Source organism: Canis lupus, chromosome 1 (assembly GCF_011100685.1).
Source record: "Canis lupus familiaris isolate Mischka breed German Shepherd chromosome 1, alternate assembly UU_Cfam_GSD_1.0, whole genome shotgun sequence".
Taxonomy (NCBI): Eukaryota; Metazoa; Chordata; class Mammalia; order Carnivora; family Canidae; genus Canis; species Canis lupus.
The window spans coordinates 17,480,324-17,500,557 of record NC_049222.1 but is presented as its reverse complement, the minus strand read 5'-3'; the positions used below and the strand labels follow the sequence as shown (position 1 = coordinate 17,500,557).

At 40.4% G+C, this 20,234-nt stretch overlaps 1 protein-coding gene and 1 pseudogene across 1 annotated transcript in view; one reads left to right on the top strand and one right to left on the bottom strand.

Moving 5' to 3' along the window:
- The window catches only part of MALT1 (MALT1 paracaspase), a 60,779-nt gene that overhangs the window by 15,637 nt on the left and 24,908 nt on the right, over nt 1-20,234 (top strand). Inside the window, exons 3-9 of the mRNA XM_038525473.1 lie at nt 3,246-3,367; nt 9,793-9,952; nt 13,192-13,370; nt 13,891-13,987; nt 14,510-14,542; nt 17,516-17,542; nt 18,685-18,717. Coding sequence (XP_038381401.1) covers nt 3,246-3,367; nt 9,793-9,952; nt 13,192-13,370; nt 13,891-13,987; nt 14,510-14,542; nt 17,516-17,542; nt 18,685-18,717 — 651 coding nt within the window. The remainder of the gene's footprint in view (nt 1-3,245; nt 3,368-9,792; nt 9,953-13,191; nt 13,371-13,890; nt 13,988-14,509; nt 14,543-17,515; nt 17,543-18,684; nt 18,718-20,234) is intronic.
- Nucleotides 4,031-4,606, bottom strand: LOC100684262 (annotated as a pseudogene).

The window sequence follows — 20,234 nt, the reverse complement described above, 5'->3', positions numbered from 1 at the left end:
AAACTGGTGACCAAGACAGGCAAGGTCCTTGCTCTCATGAAGCTTCTGTTTTAGTAGGTGAGGCAGACAAGAAAACACAGGGATTTCAGATGGTTCATGCAGTGAAGACCAGAAAGTGGGGTGAATGTAAGTGAGAAGTGGGGGTGGGGGTAGCTGGTTTAGAGATGTTTCCCAGAGAAGCTAGAGACCTAGATTATGAGAAAGAACGAGCCTGTCATGAAACATCGGGGGGTTTGAGGGGAAATCCAGCAGAGGAGTAGTAAGCAGAAAAGTAGAAAATAGAAAATAGGTTGGCTTCTGAAAAGAGGACCAGTGTGGCTGGAGCAAGGAGGACAGGCAGGGACGAAGTTAGAGAAACCAGTTTATGTAGGACCTTGTGACCTACATGAGAAGTGTGCATTTTATTCCAAGTACAATAGGTCAGGCAAGGGCTTTAATCAGAGGAGTGACATGGATTAATCTGTTTTATTTGATTTTATTTATTTAGAGAGAAAAAGTGTGTGAGGGGGTGGGGGCAGAGGGAAAGAGAGAATCTTTTTTTTTTTTTTTTTTAAGATTTTATTTACTGATTCTTGAGAGACAGAGAGAGAGGCAGAGACACAACACAGGCAGAAGGAGAAGCAGGCTCCCTGCGGGGAGCCCAATGTGGAACTCGATCCCAGGACCCTGGGATCATGACCTGAGCCAAAGGCAGGCGCTCAACTACTGAGCCACCCGGTTGTCCCAAGCCACCCAGTTGTCCCAACATCCACATTTTGAAAGCCCATTTAGCCACAAATCCTATATTCTTCAGATTTATATTTGTTTTCTTCTTTTGTTGTTACAACTTTTTTTCCTTTCTTATCACACATTAAATTTTTAAATCAGAATCTCTTGATCTTGAAGTTGTGACGTACGTCTCTCCTGGCTAAAGAATGGCATTGGGAATGTTAAAGGCAGTGCTGTGAATTTGCCAGCCAAAGTGAGAGTGCTTATCCCTTTTTCTGTCTTTGACATGTACTTTGCCACCAACACAGAGTACAGGTTTCAGAAGAACTGTTACTTCCATATTGTGCTAACTTGGCATCCACATAAAAAATTAATGAATAGGAGAGGTCTCCCTTGGCAAAAGTTTTAAATTCTTTTTTGAGAGGCAAAACCTTTACTAAAGGTTTTCTAGGGTTTCTTCAGACCCTCAAATATAGTAAGTATGCAATAAATATTTATTTATTTTGGTATCTTCCTGGAATGGTTTTCACATACCTGTTTTACCTTATACGCTATTTTTGTCTGGAAAGGTTAGTATCTTTGATATACTGTAAGATTGCTCTTATTTGGATTAACTCCTCTTCAGTTGTAATCTTGTTTTGATCCTTTGGATTAGTGGCTTACAGAGGAAGAAGATTCTGTTAACCATATTCAGGATAGATGAGGAAAGAAAATAAACTAGGTGGAGGGAATTCTATTTTGCAAGTTTTAATGACCTTTTCTTCTTCCTTCCTGAAAGCCAACTAACCCAGTTTTGTGTGCTGTAAGCTTGGCAAATGTCAAATTTCCTAACTTTGGTTTTTTTGTGTGTGTTCATTATCTGTTGCATAACAAATAACCCCAAAACCCAAGACTTAATACAACAACTGTTTATTACTTCACAAAATTCTAAGGCTAAGAACCTGGAAATGGCTTAGCTGGGTGTTTTGGGCTCTGGTTTTGGCCCCAGCTGTTGGGGCAGGGCTGCAGCCGTCTGGGCTGACTGGGGTTCAACAGTCCTCTTCTCAGGTGCTTCACTTAAATGGCTCTTGGCAGGAGTCCCACGTTTCTTCCCTTACAGTTTGGGCCTCCCACAGGGCTGCCTGAGTGTCCCCATGACAGGACAGCAGGCTTCCCCAAGGGAGTAATTGAGGGGGGTGTGGGGTGAGGGAATAATTTCATAATTGATTTAGGATTTTCTTTAAAGATGTCCATGTTTTTTGTTTTTTAAAGATTGATTGGTTGATTGATTCATGAGAGACACAGAGAGAGGCAGAGACACAGGCAGAGGGAGAAGCAGGCTCCCTGCAGGGAGCCTGATGTGGGACTCGATCCCAGGTCTCCAGGAGCATGCCCTGGGCCAAAGGCAGGCGCTCAGCCTCTGAGCTACCCAGGTGTCCCTAAAGCTGTCCAAGTTTTGATGCTAGTAGTCATTTCTCAGATGAGAAATGTGTGTATCACATGTGTCAGATTTATCCTGCTGTTCTGTTTCCATGCCTTTCTGCATACAGAATGTTTTTTTTTTTTTTTAGATTTTATTTATTCATGAGAGACACCGAGAGAGAGAGAGAGAGAGAGAGAGAGAGAGAGAGAGAGAGAGAGAGAAAGAGGCAGAGACACAGGCAGAGGGAGAAGCAGACTCCATGCGGGGAGCCCCATGTGGGACTCGATCCTGGAACTCTGGGATCACGCCCTGGGCAAAGGCAGACGCTCAACCACTGAGCCACTCAGGCATTCCTAATTTTTATTTTAATGCTAAATCATAAAAAAAAAAAAAGCTAAATCATAGCATTGAAATTAAATGTATTTTGAAGATGTTTTCAGTAGTCAATACCTAGAACAGTGCACCTAACTCAACTGAAATTCCAGCTGTATGAACATTTAGGACCAAGTATTTGAAGAGGTGGCACTGAGAACTGCATCATGACTTGTCTAGCAGGCATCTCTTATAAAGTGCATTCTGGGGGGCGTCTAGGGGGCGCCTGGGGATCTCAGTCGGTTCAGTGTCTGCCTTCAGCTCAGATCATGATCCCAGGGTCCTGAGATTAAGCCCCGTGTCGGGCTCCCTGCCCTGCGTGGAACCTGCTTCTCCCTCTCCCTCTGCCCCTCCCCCTGCTTCTGCTCGCATGCTCTATCTCTCTGTCAAATAAATAAGTAAAATCTAAAAAATAAATAAGTAAAGTGCATCCTGATTTCAGAGGTGTTAGAACATGAAAAAAATATTTCTAAGAATTGTAGAAATATGGCAAACAATTTTCTCCCCCAGTTATGGGAAGTACAGTAGATCAAAGTCTTCTGTGGATGAGTTTCTTTCCTCTTGTTTTTACAAAGCCTGGAACTCACAGATGCACAATCTGATGGGGAAGGAGATATGAATGGGCAGTTTACAACTAGGATGAATATACAGGTTATTTCCAAAATACTCTTTTTTTTTTTGGTTTCAGAAATATAAACAAGGAAAACCTCTCTTCCGTGACTTAATTTAACTTTTTTTTTTTTTTTTTTTTTTTTTTTTAAAGGAATAAAGATCACTGTCAACCCAGAATCAAAGGCAGTCTTGGCTGGACAGTTTGTGAAACTATGTTGCCGGGCAACTGGACATCCCTTTGTACAGTATCAGTGGTTTAAAATGAATAAAGAGGTAAGTTTTTAAGTGTATTTTACTTCCTCTGTCATAAGAGAGAATGATAGCAAATTATTTAACGTCATTATCCTCAGTGTGTTTTTTTGAATTTTGCTCTGATAGACCTGGCTGTGGTATTACCGAAGTAGACAATAATCATTATTTTGGTAAGACAATTCCAAAAGTTGTCTTATAAAAAAATGGTGAGCAGGGCACCTGGGTGACTCAGTCTGTTACGCATCTGCTTGCAGCTCATTTCATGATCCAAGGGTCCAGGGATGGAGCCCCACATCCTTTGCACTCTGCACTCAGCAGAAAGTCTGCTTCTCCCTCTCTCTCTGCTCATGTGTACACACTCATGCTCCCTCTCTCTCAAAAAAATAAAATCTTTTTTTTAAAATGGTAAGCGGGGAGATGCCGGTTGGCTCAGTGGTTGAGCATCTGCCTTTGGCTTGGGTCATGATCCCGCGGTCCTGGGATCGAGTTCCTCATCGGGCTGCCCGCAAGGAGCCTGCTTCTTCCTCTGTGTCTCTGCCTCTCTCATGAAGAAATACATAAAATCTTTAAAGAAATAAAATAAAAATTGTAAGCAATAATAAAATCAATTCTCAAGACTTTAAAAATTGTAGAAAATTAGGGTTACTTGGAACAACAATGTTAAAAATAGTAAATATCACCAGTACATTCTAACATGCCATACAGAATTCCTTACAGCAAGTTATGTTCCAACCAAATTATTTTTTAAATAACTTTATCTTCTTTGGCGGTGTGGGTGGACGTCTAACCTCAGAACTTCTGGAATTGCTTCTTGGTGCCAACAGTCTTTGTGACTTTGAGCACATGGAAACAGAGTCTTGCTGAAAGGCCAGCACCTGCCCACCGTGACTGTATTGCCAATCTGGCCGTCCCTGCAGCAGGGGGACAGGTGCACAGATGTGTTCTTATGGTGTTTCTCAGAGTGGTTGTACTTTCAGATGTGGTGGAGGAAGGCCCGGTGGATGATAGTGGTCTCTGCGTCTTCATCCGATCACCACACCAGACTCAGTCTGCCCTCGGATGAAGACATTACCTATAAAGGGGCATTTCTTGTTGATATAGGACCCTCAGTGGCCTCCTTGGACATCTTGAAACCCAGACCAAAGTTTTGATGGTACTGTAGGAGTGTCTTTTTGCCAGTTTCTCCAGCAATCCCTCTTCTTATTTTGAAAGCTGATTTGGCTCCTTTGGGTAGGCATGTTCAGTCTAAATGTCCACCATCTTCCCGACCACCTGAAAAAAAGGCAATCAAAATCTTTAATTGAGGTATTTTTAAGATGACATGGAAGGCAAATAGAAGATTATTCTAAACATTCCATGTAACTATTATATCAAAAGATTTAGGCTAGGAGCACTTGGGTGGCTCAGTGGTTGAGCATCTGCCTTTGGCTCAGGTCATGATCCCAGAGATCCGGGATCGAGTCCCACGTCGGGCTCCCTGCAGGGAGTCTGCTTCTCTCTCTGCCTGTGTCTTTGCCTCTCTCTCTGTGCCTCTCATGAGTAAATAAATAAAATCTTAAAAAAAAAAAAATGTAGGCTATTATGGTAGATTCTGAAGTCAAATTCCAGCTAGGAGAGGGGAGCATTATTCCTCCTGTAGAAATACTGTATCCCTGCACCCTCCAGCAAGTAATGCAAAATCACACATTGGAATTCTTTTTTCTTAAAAGTTCTTTGAGCCGCTCTGCCACTGGGCATGTCCCACTGCTCTGGCTCGCCCAGGTTGTGTCTCACTTTGGTAGGCTCCTCTCTTCTCCCTCTCCACCTGCCCTCTCCCCCTGCCATCCTAGATTGTACCTTGAAACTCCATATTCTGGGATCCCTGTGTGGCGCAGCGGTTTAGTGCCTGCCTTTGGCCCAGGGCGTGATCCTGGAGACCCGGGATCGAATCCCACGTCAGGCTCCCGGTGCACGGAGCCTGCTTCTTCCTCTGCCTGTGTCTCTGCCTGTCTCTCTCACTGTGTGCCTATAAGAAAGGAAGGGAGGGAGGGAGGGAGGAAGGAAGGAAGGAACTCCATATTCTTTTCAACCTGTTAGTGAAATAACTAAGCTTTCTTCCAAATGCAGTGCTAGGTCTACATTTGCAAACCTGAAACTAAGTTAAAGAGCTATTCTAAGATTATGATCTTTCCTTTAGTGGAATTGATCCTGTGCCTTAGAAGAAATGTGTGGTTTTATACAATTTCCTATTTCCATCCCTTACACACAGGTGAGGTAGGGCGGCTGACCTGCAGTAAAAGATTGTGCATAGGCTTTGGTGCTAGACAGGCCTGGGTTGGAACCCTGAGTGTCCATTATTAGTGACATGAATTTCTGTCCTCCAGGGGTATGAGAATTTAATAGGGCATTTCACGTACCTAGGCTTTCAAGAGATGGTAACTAAAGTTATCTGTAACATCTTCTCAATTGCAAAGTTGCTTTTGTCTTAATAAATGCCTTTTGAGGGAGAAACAATAGATAAAACTTGCTATATTAAGCATGTCTTATACAATGGAATATTCCTCAGCCATTAGAAATGACAAATACCCACCATTTGCTTTGACATGAATGGAACTGGAGGGTATTATGCTGAGTGAAATAAGCCAATCGGAGAAGGACAAACATTATATGGTCTCATTCATTTGGGGAATATAAAAAATAGTGAAAGGGAATAAAGGGGAAAGGAGAGAAAATGAGTGGGAAGTGTCAGAAAGGGAGACAGAACATGAGAGACTCGTAACTCTGGGAAACGAACTAGGGGGTGGTGGAGGGGAGTTGGGCAGGGGGTGGGGGTGGCTGGGTTATGGGCACTGATGGGGGCACATGATGGGATGAACACTGCATGTTATTCTATATGTTGGCAAATATACACCAATAAAAAATAAATTTATAAAAAAAATAAAATAAAGTCCAGGATAAAAAAAAAGCATGTCTTTTGTAAAGTAAGCCCTGACTTGACAAAGGTAAAAATGTAGGCAGGGGGCAGTACTTCTTCAATTCAAAGAGTTGTAATAGATTTTAAAGCCCTCACAAGGTCAAGTTTTGTCAAACTACTTTTATGGTCACGGGGTTATTTTAAGGGATACTCGTTTAACAAGTATTTGGCGAGCACCTGTTTTGTGCCAGGCCATGATCTAAGGCCATGATGACGAAGTGCCGACACACAAGGTCCTGCCTCCCTCGGTGGGGAGCAACAGTAAATAAATAAGAGAATTCTTTGAGTTAAGAACTATGAGGAATATCAGGGTGATCTAAAGTGAGAAGCCACTGACTGTCTTAAGCAGGAGAAGTAACACGATAGAATTTGTGTTTTTAAAACACAATGCTGCTACTTGAAGGGAAGCAAAAGAAAAGCAGAAAGACCAGTTAGCTAATGCCTGTACTAGACTGTCAAGAATGACAGTGTGGACCAGAGTAGGGCAATGGAGAGGGAGCAGAGTGCCCAGGTCAGGTTATGTTAGACGGAGAGTTTTCCACACCTGATAGGTTAGAGGTGGAACGTGAAGAAAAAGGGAAAGAGATCAAGGGTGACCCTTGGATTTTTTACTTGAAGCATCTGGGGACGTGTTATATACCAAGGTATTGAAGATTGGGAAAGAAATGGATTTAAGGAGGTAAATCAAGGATTTGGTTTTAGGAGCATTAAGTTCAAAGCACCTGTTAGACATTTAGGTGAATCATCTAGGCAATTTGGATATCTGGAGTCAATGAAAGTTTATGTTACAGAAGACCAACCAGTAAAGAGACTAAGAACCTAAAAGAGAGATGGGAGGAAATCCAACAGAAGATGGTATGAAGCCTAAAAGGGAAATTATTTCAAGAAAAAAAAAAGGTAGAGGAGCACATGGGTGGTTCAGCGGTTGAGCATCTGCCTTTGGCTCAGGTCGTGATCCCAGGGTCCTGGATTGAGTCCCCCATCAGGCTCCTGGTAAGGAGCCTGCTTCTCTTTCTGCTTGTGTCTCTTCCCCTGCCCCCCATGAATAAATAAATAAAATCTTTAAAAAAAGAAAAAAGAAGAAAGATGTAGTTAGCATTCAATGCTGCTGAAGGGGGGGAGTGTGGGTCAAGGGAGATTTGTTTGGGATTTTTTTTCTTATTTAAGATAAAAAGCACTAGGGTATGTTTTCAAGAGTGATACAATAAACGAAGTAGATGGTAAAGTAGAGAGAAAAAGGCAGGAGCAAGGTAAGAGAGGGTGGGATTGGCAGGAAAGAAAAAGTTTCCCTCTGCCCCCCCCTTTTTTTTTTTGAGATTTTATTCATTTATTCATGAGAGAGAGAGAGAGCGAGAGAGGCAGAGACACAGGCAGAGGGAGAAGCAGGCTCCATGCAGGGAGCCCAATGTAGGACTCAATCCCAGGACCCTGGGATGATGTCCTGAGCCCAAGGTAGACGCTCAACCACTGAGCCACCCAGGTGTCTTCCCTCTGCCCTCTTCTGTTCAGTCTCTGAGTGCTTGTGAATTAAATGACAAAGTACAGATTAACAAGAGAAAAAGTTTATTCCTTTGGGAATTTACAAAGGAGGTAGCTCCGGGATCCCTGGGTGGCGCAGCGGTTTGGCGCCTGCCTTTGACCCAGGGCGCGATCCTGGAGACCTGGGATCGAATCCCACATCGGGCTCCCGGTGCATGGAGCCTGCTTCTCCCTCTGCCTGTGTCTCTGCCTCTCTCTCTCTCACTGTGTGCCTATCATAAATAAATTAAAAAAATAAAAAAAAAATGTTTAAAAAAAAAAACAAAAAAAAAAAAAAAAACAAAGGAGGTAGCTCCATAAATGGTTAAAGTTAGAGCCTCACATACCTGATTTAGTAGGGAAAAGGGAGGAGGGAGAAAGACTTCTAAGAGAGGAACAAATGGGTTTCTTTTAGCACTACAAGGAAATTTCTAGAAGAATAAACAGGAGATAAGGAAGTTTGACCTTATGCAGGTATAAGTGGTCTTCCCATCTTTTTCATGACCATAAAACTCTCCTGGAGAGGGGGTTTGTGGTAGGTTTTTTTCTCCATCTCCTTCCTGAGTAAAGCCACCTGAAGAAGGAATTTATGGTAGCCTCATTTCCCAGAAGTGTCTACTTTTAGTTAGATAAGGGGATCTCTGTGTAAGCTGCCTTTTGGACCTGTTCATCCCAAATGTCTGCAGCTTGAATGAGGCTGCATACCTTCTGGGGTTCTGAGTGGATCCCCACAGATCCTAAGCCCTAGTAGCCTTTGCTAGGAAGATGTGTTTTCTGTTTTAACCAGAGAGAAGAGAGCAGTTATGAAGAGATACATAGATCACTTTGTGATTAGGTGGCAGGAAGAGGAGAGTTTCTATCTGAAGTCGGCAGGATTGTAGAAGGTTTGAGAGAGAGAAAGTATGCATAAATAGTCTAGTAGGAAAGCAGACTTAGTACATTAACACGGTGCCAGGTGCAGCCTGCCATCCGAGTTGTCAAGTCTTCAGCAAAATGCTCTTCCTCTGGTGCAGGTTCTGAGGGGGTGAGAGTTGAATTCCGTTGGTTGGGACTTGAAGGGGGGTACTTTTGAAAGGGAGCTAATGTACTATAACAAGGCACTCAACTGAGCGTCTTGGCAATGTGCTGGAAGTGAGTGGCACTTATAAATTGATGAGAGCAGCAAAGCAGAAAGAAATCAATGTCGTGACCAGAGCCCTGGGGAAGACCTTGGCCATTCTTTCCCATACTTGACCATGTTTATTCATGCAGGTACAAGTAGTGTTCTTTTTTTTTTTTTAAGATTTTATTTATTTATTCATGATAGAGAGAGAGAGAGAGAGAGAGACAGGCAGAGGGAGAAGCAGATTCCATGCAGGGAGGCCAATGTGGAACTCGATCCCAAGACCCCAGGATCACGCCCTGGGCTGAAGGCAGTGCTTAACCATTGAGCCACTTGGGCTGCCCTACAAGTAGTCTTCTGACATGCTTTCCATAGCCCTACTCTGCCCAGACCCTGAAAGAAGAGTAGTGTTAAGGGGTCTATCCTCTTACAGAATTTTGCAGCTGAAAAAGTAGGGTCCCAAGGTGAAATATCTTGCTTATGTACTCACAGCTAATTTGACCAGAACTGAAATTAATAGCCAAGCCTAACTTTTCTGTGTTACTTATAAATTTGCTGTTGTAGGTTCTTTAAATACTAAGATGTGAATAGTTTTAAATGACAGAACAGATACTTTCTGTTAGTTTTTGGAAGATCAATGGGAGAGAGCTTAACTCTCTGCTTAATGGATTTGTAAGAGTGTGGATTTCTAAGACTTTAGTCTTAAATCATTCAAAATGTTTGTTTTTTTAAGCAAAAAATATTTTAGAACTTGGGAAAAAGTATGCTTTTGACAGCTCCAAAGAAGTCAACACATTTTTTTGCATGACACATTTCTCTAAGGTATGTTTTGATGAATCATTCATTTACATTCTCTTACTGATTCTTTCACAGATTCCGAACGGAAATGCATCAGAACTCATTTTTAACACAGTACATGTAAAAGATGCAGGCTTTTATGTCTGTCGAGTTAATAATAATTTCACCTTTGAATTCAGCCAGTGGTCACAGCTGGATGTTTGTGATGTCACAGAAGTAACAGGAAGCTTCCAGGGTAAGTGATAAATGAAGTTGAATACTGGCATAGAAATTGCCTTATTTTATTTCGAACGTTTACTTTAGTTTCACAGTATCACAAACAGTATTGGCAGCTCAGGTACATACTTACCACCAACAGAAGGTCACCAGTTGCTCACACTTTAGCCCATGTGCTTTAATCCCTTCTCTGTGGACATGTAGACAAGCAGATGCCTTCGACTGGCCCTGCTGCTGGCCCCTGCAAACAGTCTTCTTTCTTTCTTTCTACACTCTATAGCTTCCTCCCAAACTGTTATATTACAGAATCGCATTTTGGAATAAAACCTCTAGAGTTGGGGGATCCCTGGCTGGCTCGGCGGTTTGGTGCCTGCCTTTGGCCCGGGGCGTGGTGCTGGAGACCCGGGATCAAGTCCCACGTCGGGCTCCTGCATGGAGCCTGCTTCTCCCTCTGCCTGTGTCTCTGCCTCTCTCTCTCTCTCTCTCTCTCTGTGTCTGTCATGATAAATAAAATATTAAAAAAAAAAAAAAAAAAAACCTCTAGAGTTGCTGTTTCATGCTGTTGCCATGAAAGGGCTCAGGTAACATATCATTCCCTGCAGTAAAGCATTTCATCAGATTTTCTGTTCTCTGTCATCCAGCCTTTTAGTCCAGTAACTAGTACTGATTTAAAAAATCTGCCTGGGGCAGCCCAAGTGGCTCGGTGGTTTAGCACCACCTTCAGGCAAGGGCCTGATCCTGGGGACCCGGGATCGAGTTCTACATCAGGCTCCCTGCATGGAGCCTGCTTCTCTCTCTACCTGTGTCTCTGCCTCTTGCTCTCTTTCTCTTTCTCTCTCTGTGTTTCTCATGAATAAATAAATAAAATCTTTTAAAAAATAAAAATAAAAAAATCCGCCTATTCTAAAGAGTAGTTTTTGTTTTGTTTTGTTTTTTGAGCTTAATTCCTTTATTTAATTATACATAAAGCTACCATATGGGTCCTTGACAATTAAGATAGAAAAGGGACAAAGTCTTCCCCAACAACAAAAAGGGAAAATAAACCATTTCTATTCCTTCTATATAGTAGTACTTTGTTGAGTACTGATGGAATATATCAATCAGAAGCAATAATTTTAATGTGTTGGTAAAATATAGTTCCTTTTGGTATATATTTTGCTTTGATATATATATAGAGATACTGTAATGAAGTTGTGTGACTTCATCTTACTCTCATTTGTAATACATTTATACAAAAAAAGAAAAAAAAAGATAAATCCTACTGGAGGAGGACCTTTATCAGAGATATGCCCGCCTATTCTAAAATCCGCCTATTCTAAAGAGCAGATGGTATTTTCTGTATTCACATTCACAGTCAAGAATCATATTCTTTGTCATTTTGCCAGACGAAAAGAGTAGGTGGGAAACAGACTTTTTGTTACCAGTCTATCTTCTGTATTCTTTGCTCTCAAATTTAGCTTTTCCTACACCTAAATAAATAATCTCTAAAAATAGTCATGATTAATTTAAAGGAATTATTTATATCTTTCTAGAATTTTTCCATGCATGTAATGAACTTTAGTATGTTTATAAATGAAATCCTGTTCATTGGAACACCTGGTGGCTCAGCAGTTGAGCATCTGCCTTTGGCCCAGGGTGTGATCCTGGAGTCCTGGGATCGAGTCCCACGTCAGGCTCCCTGCATGGAGCCTGCTTCTCCCTCTGCCTGTGTCTCTGCCTCTCTCTCTCTGTCTCTCATGAATAAATAAATAAAATCTTTTTTTAAAAATCCTGTTCATTCAGCAAAAACCAATCACTTGCAATGTGTGAGACGCTAAGTTTCATGATGGAGACTTGGTATTGTGTTAACACTAACAAGTCCTCCTTCCTCAAGGACCTTATAGCAACACGTGAGCATTCAATAAATAATGCTTTCTGGGGGCACCTGGGTGGCTCAGTTAAGCATTGGACTCTTGATTTTGGTTCAGGCCATGATAATCAGGGTCATGAGATCGAGCCCTCCATTGGGCTCCATGCTAGTTAAGATTCTCTCTCTCCCTTTGCCCCTCCTACACACACATGCACATGCTCTCTTTCTCTAAAATAAATAAATCTTTAGGAAGATAATAGTAATAATGCTTTCTGATGTCTGTCTCAGGAAGAAATGCTAGTGATAATGCATCCATATTTATTCCATGCTAATAACAAAACTTTATTTATTTATTTATTTAAGATTTTATTTATTTATTTTACAGCACGCAAGAGAGCACAAGCAGGGGGAGGGGCAGAGGGAGAGAGAGAAGCAAGCTCCCGCCAAGCAGGGAGCCCTGATGCTGATTCAGGGATGGATCCCAGGACCCCGGGACCATGATCTGAGCCGAAGACAGACGCTCAACCAGCTGAGCCATCCAGGCCTCCCCCAAAACTCTTTTTAATAAGTTAAATCAAACAGTAGAATATAGAACTTTCTGTGTTGAGTGTGAATATCACTCATGATGTTAATAAGCTGTTTGCCCTCACCAGAAAGAATCTATAATCAAACACATGTGGAAACCACTTGAACTATTTTGCCTTTTTATTTTTTTAAAGATTTTATTTATTTGTTTGAGAGAGAAAGAGGAGGGGCAGAGGGAGAGGGAGAAGCGGGCTCTCCCCACTGAGCAGGGAGCCCAATGTAAGACTCGAACCCCAGATCCTGAGATCATGACCTAAGCTGAAGGCAGATACGTAACTGACTGAGCCACTTTGCCCTTTTAAATGTACAAAGCAGGCAGCCCGGGTGGCTCAGTGGTTTAGCACCGCCTTCAGCCCAGGGCCTGATCCTGGAGACCTGGGATCGAGTCCCACGTTGGGCTCCCTGCATGGAGTCTGCTTCTCCCTCTGCCTGTGTCTCTACCCCTCCCCCCCGTGTGCATCTCTCCTGAATAAATAAATATAATATTTTAAAAATAATAATTAATAAACAAAGCATACTAACACTTAAAGCTCTGAGAAGTCCTTAAAAAAAGCTCTGAGAAGCCCTTCCAAAAAAAACAACCTGTTTAACTCTGTTTAACCCAGGATTTTCTAAGTATATTTGTCTTCAGCATCCTTTTATCCACAGAACATCTCTCAGAAGTGCCACAGCTTTATGCAACATAGTTTTGGGAGGTATTATTAAAGATCATTAAAAAATTAACTTGAAAACACTTTTGGTTTTTTTTAGTAAAGGGGAAAACAATTTTATTATTAAGCTAGAGGTTTTATTTATGTTCAGTAATGTTTTTCTTTTAATTTAAGGAAGTTCAGATGGCATCTCTGAATCCAGGTTGCAAATCTGTGTCGAACCAAGGTCCCAAAGGCTAATGCCTGGCAGTACATTGGTCTTACAGTGTGTTGCTGTTGGAAGCCCTATTCCTCACTACCAGTGGTTCAAAAATGAGTCACCATTAATACATGAGACGAAAAAGCTATACATGGTAAGAAGTTGGTAATTTGGGTTTTTTTTGTGTTGACATGTAAAATATTATAATTGAAAATTAAGACAAACATTAAAGTTCATATTCATCAGGGTGTCTTAATGTTTTCCTTTTTACTCAGTATTAACTCACTCTTATATTTACAAAAGTGCTATAACATAGCACCAGCCCATATCTAAGGGCTTATTCTAAAATGTCGTATAGGGGCACCTGGCTGACTCAGTTGATGGAGCATACAGCTCTTCATTGTGGGGTTGTAAGTTCGAGCCCCATGCTGAGTATAGAGATTACTCTAAAAATAAAAACCTTAAAATGTCGAATAGTACTACACCTCGCTTACCATGATTGGAATCATTGTATCATTTGCCTGCTTATATTTAACATAAGATATAGAAATAATCTAAGAAATGCCTAAAGTCCTCTGAAATGTTCTAGGTTTTTTTCCCTAATTCAGAACTTCTACAAGCCAATTAAATTGAAAGAAAATGTGTGTGTGTATGTGTTCTGATATTGATAATAGGTACCTTATGTGGATCTGGAACATCAGGGAATCTATTGGTGTCATGTATATAATGATCGAGACAGTCAGGATAGCAAGAAGGTGGAAATCATCATAGGTAAGCACTCTTACTCAGTGTTCTGACAAATGGATATAAGTTATGCAAGATGAAACATTGAAGCAATGGAAATTCTTTACCCCATTCTATTTAATGGGGGGTTAAGTATTCAGTTATATTGTTTATACAGAAACAGAATACATAAATTCACAATCATAAACATTTGTGGCCAAAAAAAGTATTCTTTAAGACTTTAGTTATAAGAAATCTGGTTTAAATGGGAAAAGATGTTTAATAAAACATTAAAAAAAAAAAAAAAAACATTTTAAGAACCAGGTATCCCAGGCATAGAGAGGAAAGAATGATCGTTAACCAACAGCCCCCATTATGAAGTTCGTAATGTGGTAGTTTGCGCTGTTGAAGCTTAATGCATTTATACTTAGGTTGTCACCAGTAGGAGAGTTGCAGCGTGTGTTGGTATGCAACATATTTCTGTGATATTTGTTTCTCTGTCTACCTGATGGCCGCCCTTCCTAAGATCATGAATTACAGTATATTCACATCTGTTTTCTCTGATACAAGGAAGAGCAGATGAGGCAGTGGAGTGCACTGAAGGTAGAGTAATCCTTTGGTTTGAAAGCACGTATCCTGCATGCTGGTTCCTCTGGGGATTGGTGGAGTGCTCTAGCCTGCGCGCGCAGTCATGGAAAAAATACTAGCTCTAAGAAGGGTGAAATTTCACGGAGTCTCAGGGTTTTGTAAATTGCCAAAGACACTGTTAAACTGACACACTTAAAGTAACTAATTTTCCGTTGATTTTCTACCGCACGTAAGAATAGTGTTTCTGCACATCATATGAATAGGGAGCATTTGCAGTTAATTCTTAATGTTAATTTTTTTTTACAGAATTACAAACTAATTTTTAGTAATTTGTTCAAATTTAATTTGAAATTTGTTCAAAAGACTGGTGGCATACTACCATGGATAATGGTTTAAATGATTTTAGCCATCCTTTTAGCCATGATTATCAGCTGCTCAGATGTGCATGTGGCTTCCGTGTCAGTTTCAGGACAGGCAATTTCCTGTTGAACACATGTCTTATCAAATATCTAATATTTCTATTTCAATATAAAATTGGTAAGATCCATTTTCTGAAACTCCCAAGTCTGTACATTAATCTACTATGTCATCTTTACCATAATATATAGAGAGACAACTGGGAAATCTGTTTCAACATAAACTTTTAAATTTGTTTCAGTTATGCAAAGCATTGTATAGAAGTTCTAATGAGTACATTTTAATACTTACGTTACCTTCTCTTAGTACATCACATTGTTTTACAAAATTTTGTTTGCAGATAGCAAAGTATTTTTTCAATGTCTGCTTCTTTAAACTATTGTATAATCTTGGGGTCTACTTGGGTAAAGTGAAAAAAAAACTTGAATGTTGTATTTCCTGGGTTTTCCTGTCTTTCATATCTCTGTGGTGTCACACTGAAATGCTATAATTACTATGTTCGTCCTAATGCATACGTTTGAACAGGAGTTCTCTAGCATAAGGGGGATTCCAGTCCTGTTGTCTATAGAGGCCTTACACGAGGGAAGCATATGAAGAAATCTTCAAAAACTCCTCTTCCTTTTCTTACTTCTTTTTGCCTAATTGCATGATTTCTAAACTTTTCCAAAGTTGTATATCTCTAAGAACAGATATAAAGTGGCACTGCTGTTTGGCTTCGAGGTATTGCATGGAAATTACCACCTTTGCTGTGCTGTTTCTTTCCCTGTATGATCATCTCTATAGTTTTTACAGTAGCAAACACAGTCAAATTCTCATTTTCACATAAACCTATCAGCACACTTCGAGATGAAGATCCAACTATGGAACCACTTCAGAAACTTCAAATGGGAGGATTAGATCCAACTTTTCTTTCGAAAAAAAGTGTGAAGGTTGAGATGTTTTATAATTGAGGGATTGACACATACCCTTAACAGTATCCTACATCGTATCTTTTTTTTTTTCACCGCAGAACATATCACTTATTTCACTTTATGTATTTTATTTTATTTATTTTATTTATTTTATTTTTTTTTTCACTTTATGTATTTTATTAAAGGTAGTCGATCAGGACAAAAGATGGGGATTGAATAAGTGAAGTCAGGGGATTTTTTTTAGGGCAGTGAAACAAGTCTGATCATTGTAATGGTGAATACATGTATGCAAGTTTTTTAAATCATTTAGTGGGAGGTCAGGGGAGGGGGAATCCCAGAATGGAATGAAGAATATGACCAAAGAATCTAAATGCGTTACAAATGTATGCAGCAACCTCAGTGAAGAGGGGAAGGAGGAACAAGGTGCCGACCTCAGTAACTAGAAATGAATGAAGTCTCTAAGACAAGAGACAAAAGAAATTGTACAGAGCCTTGTACTCTAGTTGTTGATACTCTTTCATGGGTTTTACGTTATAGATAAGAGTTAAATTCCTCTGTGACTCTTATGAACAGTGTAACATTTGTAATTTATTGCTAATGCTAATTTGCATCTTCATAAGATTTGCAAAGGAAAAATAGATGGCTGTAATGTCATGGGTATTTGCTTAAATGATTGTATCTGTCCTTTCACCAGAGAGTACAGGTTAATAATCCTGAAACCACTGTACCTCCAAAAACACATTATACCCGTCTAAGCACGAGGAAAATATCAACTAATCCAAATTGAGAGACATTCCACAAAGTACCTCACCAGTAATCTTCACAACTGTCAAGACCATCAAAAACAGGGAAAACCTAGGGACGCCTGGGTGGCTCAGTGGTTGAGCATCTGCCTTTGACTCAGGGCCTGATCCCAGATTCCCAGGATCGAGTCCCACACTGGGCTCCTTGTATGGAGCCTGCTTCTCTCTCTGCCTGTGTCTCTGCCTTTCTCCCTCTCTCTCTCTCTGTGTCTCTCATGAATAAATAAATAAAATATTAAAAAAAAAAAAAAGGAAAAGCCTAAGACACTCACAACAAAGAGCCCAAGGAGACATAAGAAAATGTAATGTGGCATCCTGAATGAGGTCCCGGGGGGAAAAAAGAACATGAGTCATTTATTAGTTGTGACAAATACACCTTACTAAACATAAGATGTTAAAATAGGGAGGCAAGGTATGATGTATACGGGAACTCTTCTTTACTTGTTTCACATCTCAAATTCTTCCAAAATTAAAAGTTTACTAGAAAAAATCATTTGAGATTGTTTCTTAGTTTCACAGAGTTTTCGATTGAGGCCAAAGACCTGTCCCTTGACTGTTTTTGTCTCAAAAGACCAGAATATCTAAAACTTTGAACAAATGATGAATGAGTCTGTTCTGCTTTTTGTCATTTAACGAAAGTAGCAATAGCTCAGAAGTCCTACACGTATCAACAGTAACATTCTCTCACGCTTAGTAGTTGCATGGCTTCTCCCTGAAGGCATTTGAAAAGTTCTAAACTAATGAAATATTACAACATAATTTAATAGCTTGAAACCTACTTCTCTGATTAGTCTTACAACTTATGCTAAATTGGTGGTTCGATTATATAAAACTGATCTATTTTCTCTTCATTTTAGATGAATTAGATAATCTTGGACATCCTGGTGAGTAATATAAAACATTAGCTTGAATACAATAACTAGATAATCTTTTGCTATAGCAGTCTTAGTAATTTTTTCCTTTATTAAAATAATACAGTTTAGGGTTGAAATTAATACTTACGTGAAGGATAATTTCATGCAAGTAAAATATTAAACATTCTAGATTGTAAGACGACAGAAAAGTATACAGCAGCAGAATATATCAACGTATATTTTTATCATTGTGTATGACTCTAGGTCATAAAAAGGCAGTTAATGGAGTATCTTTATCTGAAGTAAAAGATGTGTGAGTGGGGAGAAATAGAGGGTCGTGGACCATTAGGAGACTGACACAGGGACACCTTAGAGGCTCAGTCAGTTGGTGGTCTGCCTTCAGCTCAGGTCATGATCTCAGGGTCCTGGGATCGAGTCCCTCCTCAGGCTCCCTGCTCAGCAAGGAACCTGCTTCTCCCTCTCCCGCTGCCCGCCACTCCCCCTGCTTGGGCTCACTCTCTACCTCTGTCAAATAAATAAATAAAATCTAAAACACAAAAAACCCAGAATTACCCTGTCTATAATAATGGACACATTACTGACTCAACTCCCATCTTTCCCTGCATGGTCCTTGGGGTGGGAGGTTTCTCATTCTATGTATATAGATGGCAAAGTGTGCAGACTGTGGAGTGAGGCTTACTAGTTCAATTACAAGTGACTCACTCAATCTCTCTGTGCCTCAGATTCCTTATGTATATAATGGAGGAAGTATGTATCTTAGACAAGGTGAAGCTTATTTAAATCCATTTTATTTAAAGCACATAGAACAGTTCCTGGCAAGCCTTTGGTAACTGCTAACCATTCCTGCACTGCTTATTACCACCACCCACCATTTTCAGACTACTTTCTACCTAGCATATCAAAGATTACTGCCCCCAGCTGTGGTAGTTAATTACTGAAAACATTCCCCTGCCCTCATTCTAACTCTGTCTGTCCAGGTGTGTTAATCAAAAATCTGAAAATATTAAAATTGTTAGTTAGCTGTTAGAAACCACATTCTGTCTTTTGATGCTTCTGCTATTGTTCATTTTTTCCATTGGTCTTTAACCCTGCAGATATTTGTATCATGGACAATAACACCTTATCTTTTTTCCATTTTTATCTTTTTGTAGACAATAAAGAGCAAACAGCTGATCAGCCTTTGGGTGAGTAGAGCTTTAAAATGCTTGGTCACAGGGCTCCTGGGTGGCTTGGTTGGTTAAGTGTCTGACTCTTGATTTTAGTTCAGGTCTCAGTCTCAGGATCATGAGTTCAAGCCTCATGTTGGGCTCCACACTGGACATAGAACCTACTTAATAAAATAAAATGCTTGGTTAAAATAGGGGCATCCGGGATCCCTGGGTGGCGCAGTGGTTTAGCGCCTGCCTTTGGCCCAGGGCATGATCCTGGAGACCTGGGATCGAGTCCCACGTCGGGCTCCCGGTGCATGGAGCCTGCTTCTCCCTCTGCCTATGTCTCTGCCTCTCTCTGTGTGTGTGTGACTATCATAAATAAATAAAAAATTCAAAAAAAAAAAAAAATAGGGGCATCCAACTTGGTTTTAGCTCAGGTCCTGATCCCACAGAGTCTGCTCAAGATTCTCTCTCTCTTTCTCCTTCTGCCCCTCCCAGCCCCTCTCATGAGCTTTCTCTCCGTCTCAAATGAATAAATGAAAAATATTTTTTTAAATAAATAAATAAATAAAATGCTTGGTCAAAATGCAACTTTATAGTGCTTTTATGGTGATCATGAAGGGATTCAAGATATTTTAATTTGACATTTTAAATATTTAAATGACACTGAGACCAAATGTTTTATTTTGGATATTTGTAAAAGAAATTCTAGAACAGGGAGCTTTAAAAGATTATGAATTCAGTTTCTGGGACCTAGTCAACTTCTGTGGGGTGATTTCTTTGTTTTAGCAACATGCAAGCAAACAAATAAGTAAACCAGGAACCTGCACATGTTACACAGAAGTGATTAATACTATCTCTTGGTGCAGTTAGAGATTGGAGAAGCAGCAGAGAGGTTGCAATAGCAATTCTATATTTTAAAGGATGAATAGAGGGGCACCTGGTTGGCTTGGTGAGTGGAGCATGTGACTCTTGATCTCAGGGTTGTGAGTTCAAGCCCCATATTGGATATAAAGATTACTTAAAAATTAAAAAAAAAAAAACTGTTTTAAGAAAAGATGAACAGAAGGACCTTCCAGACATAGGGAGCAAATTTAGATTTCTGCATTCTTTTGAAAAGTGGTAGCTTTTGAGGGTAGCTGTGCTAAAGTGTGGCTGCCCCTTTAAACAGGATTTGTGCTCCTCTGTTTTCCTGTTGTACAACTGTGGGCCTACTTCACTCTCTCCCCTCCCTGTCCTCCTCCTTCCCCATGTGATATTGCCATGTAGCTAAATTTCTTTACATGGTGGCTGGGTCTCAAAGGTGTGAATCTTCCAAACTTCCTAGGGTTTAGATCCAGAACTGGCAAGTCTCACACCAAATTATGTTGTTCAGAGAGAATTAGGGGCTGCCCACATTCAGGGTGGGGGTGCTGGGGTGCAGTTCTGTACCCTGAGGACAAGGATAGCGTGGCTCCTCAGAGGTCCTCCCTTTTACCCCATCTGGGGAAGTAGGCTTAGACTTTACTCTGTAGGACACAGAGATTAAAAGATTGTGTGCAAACCAACAA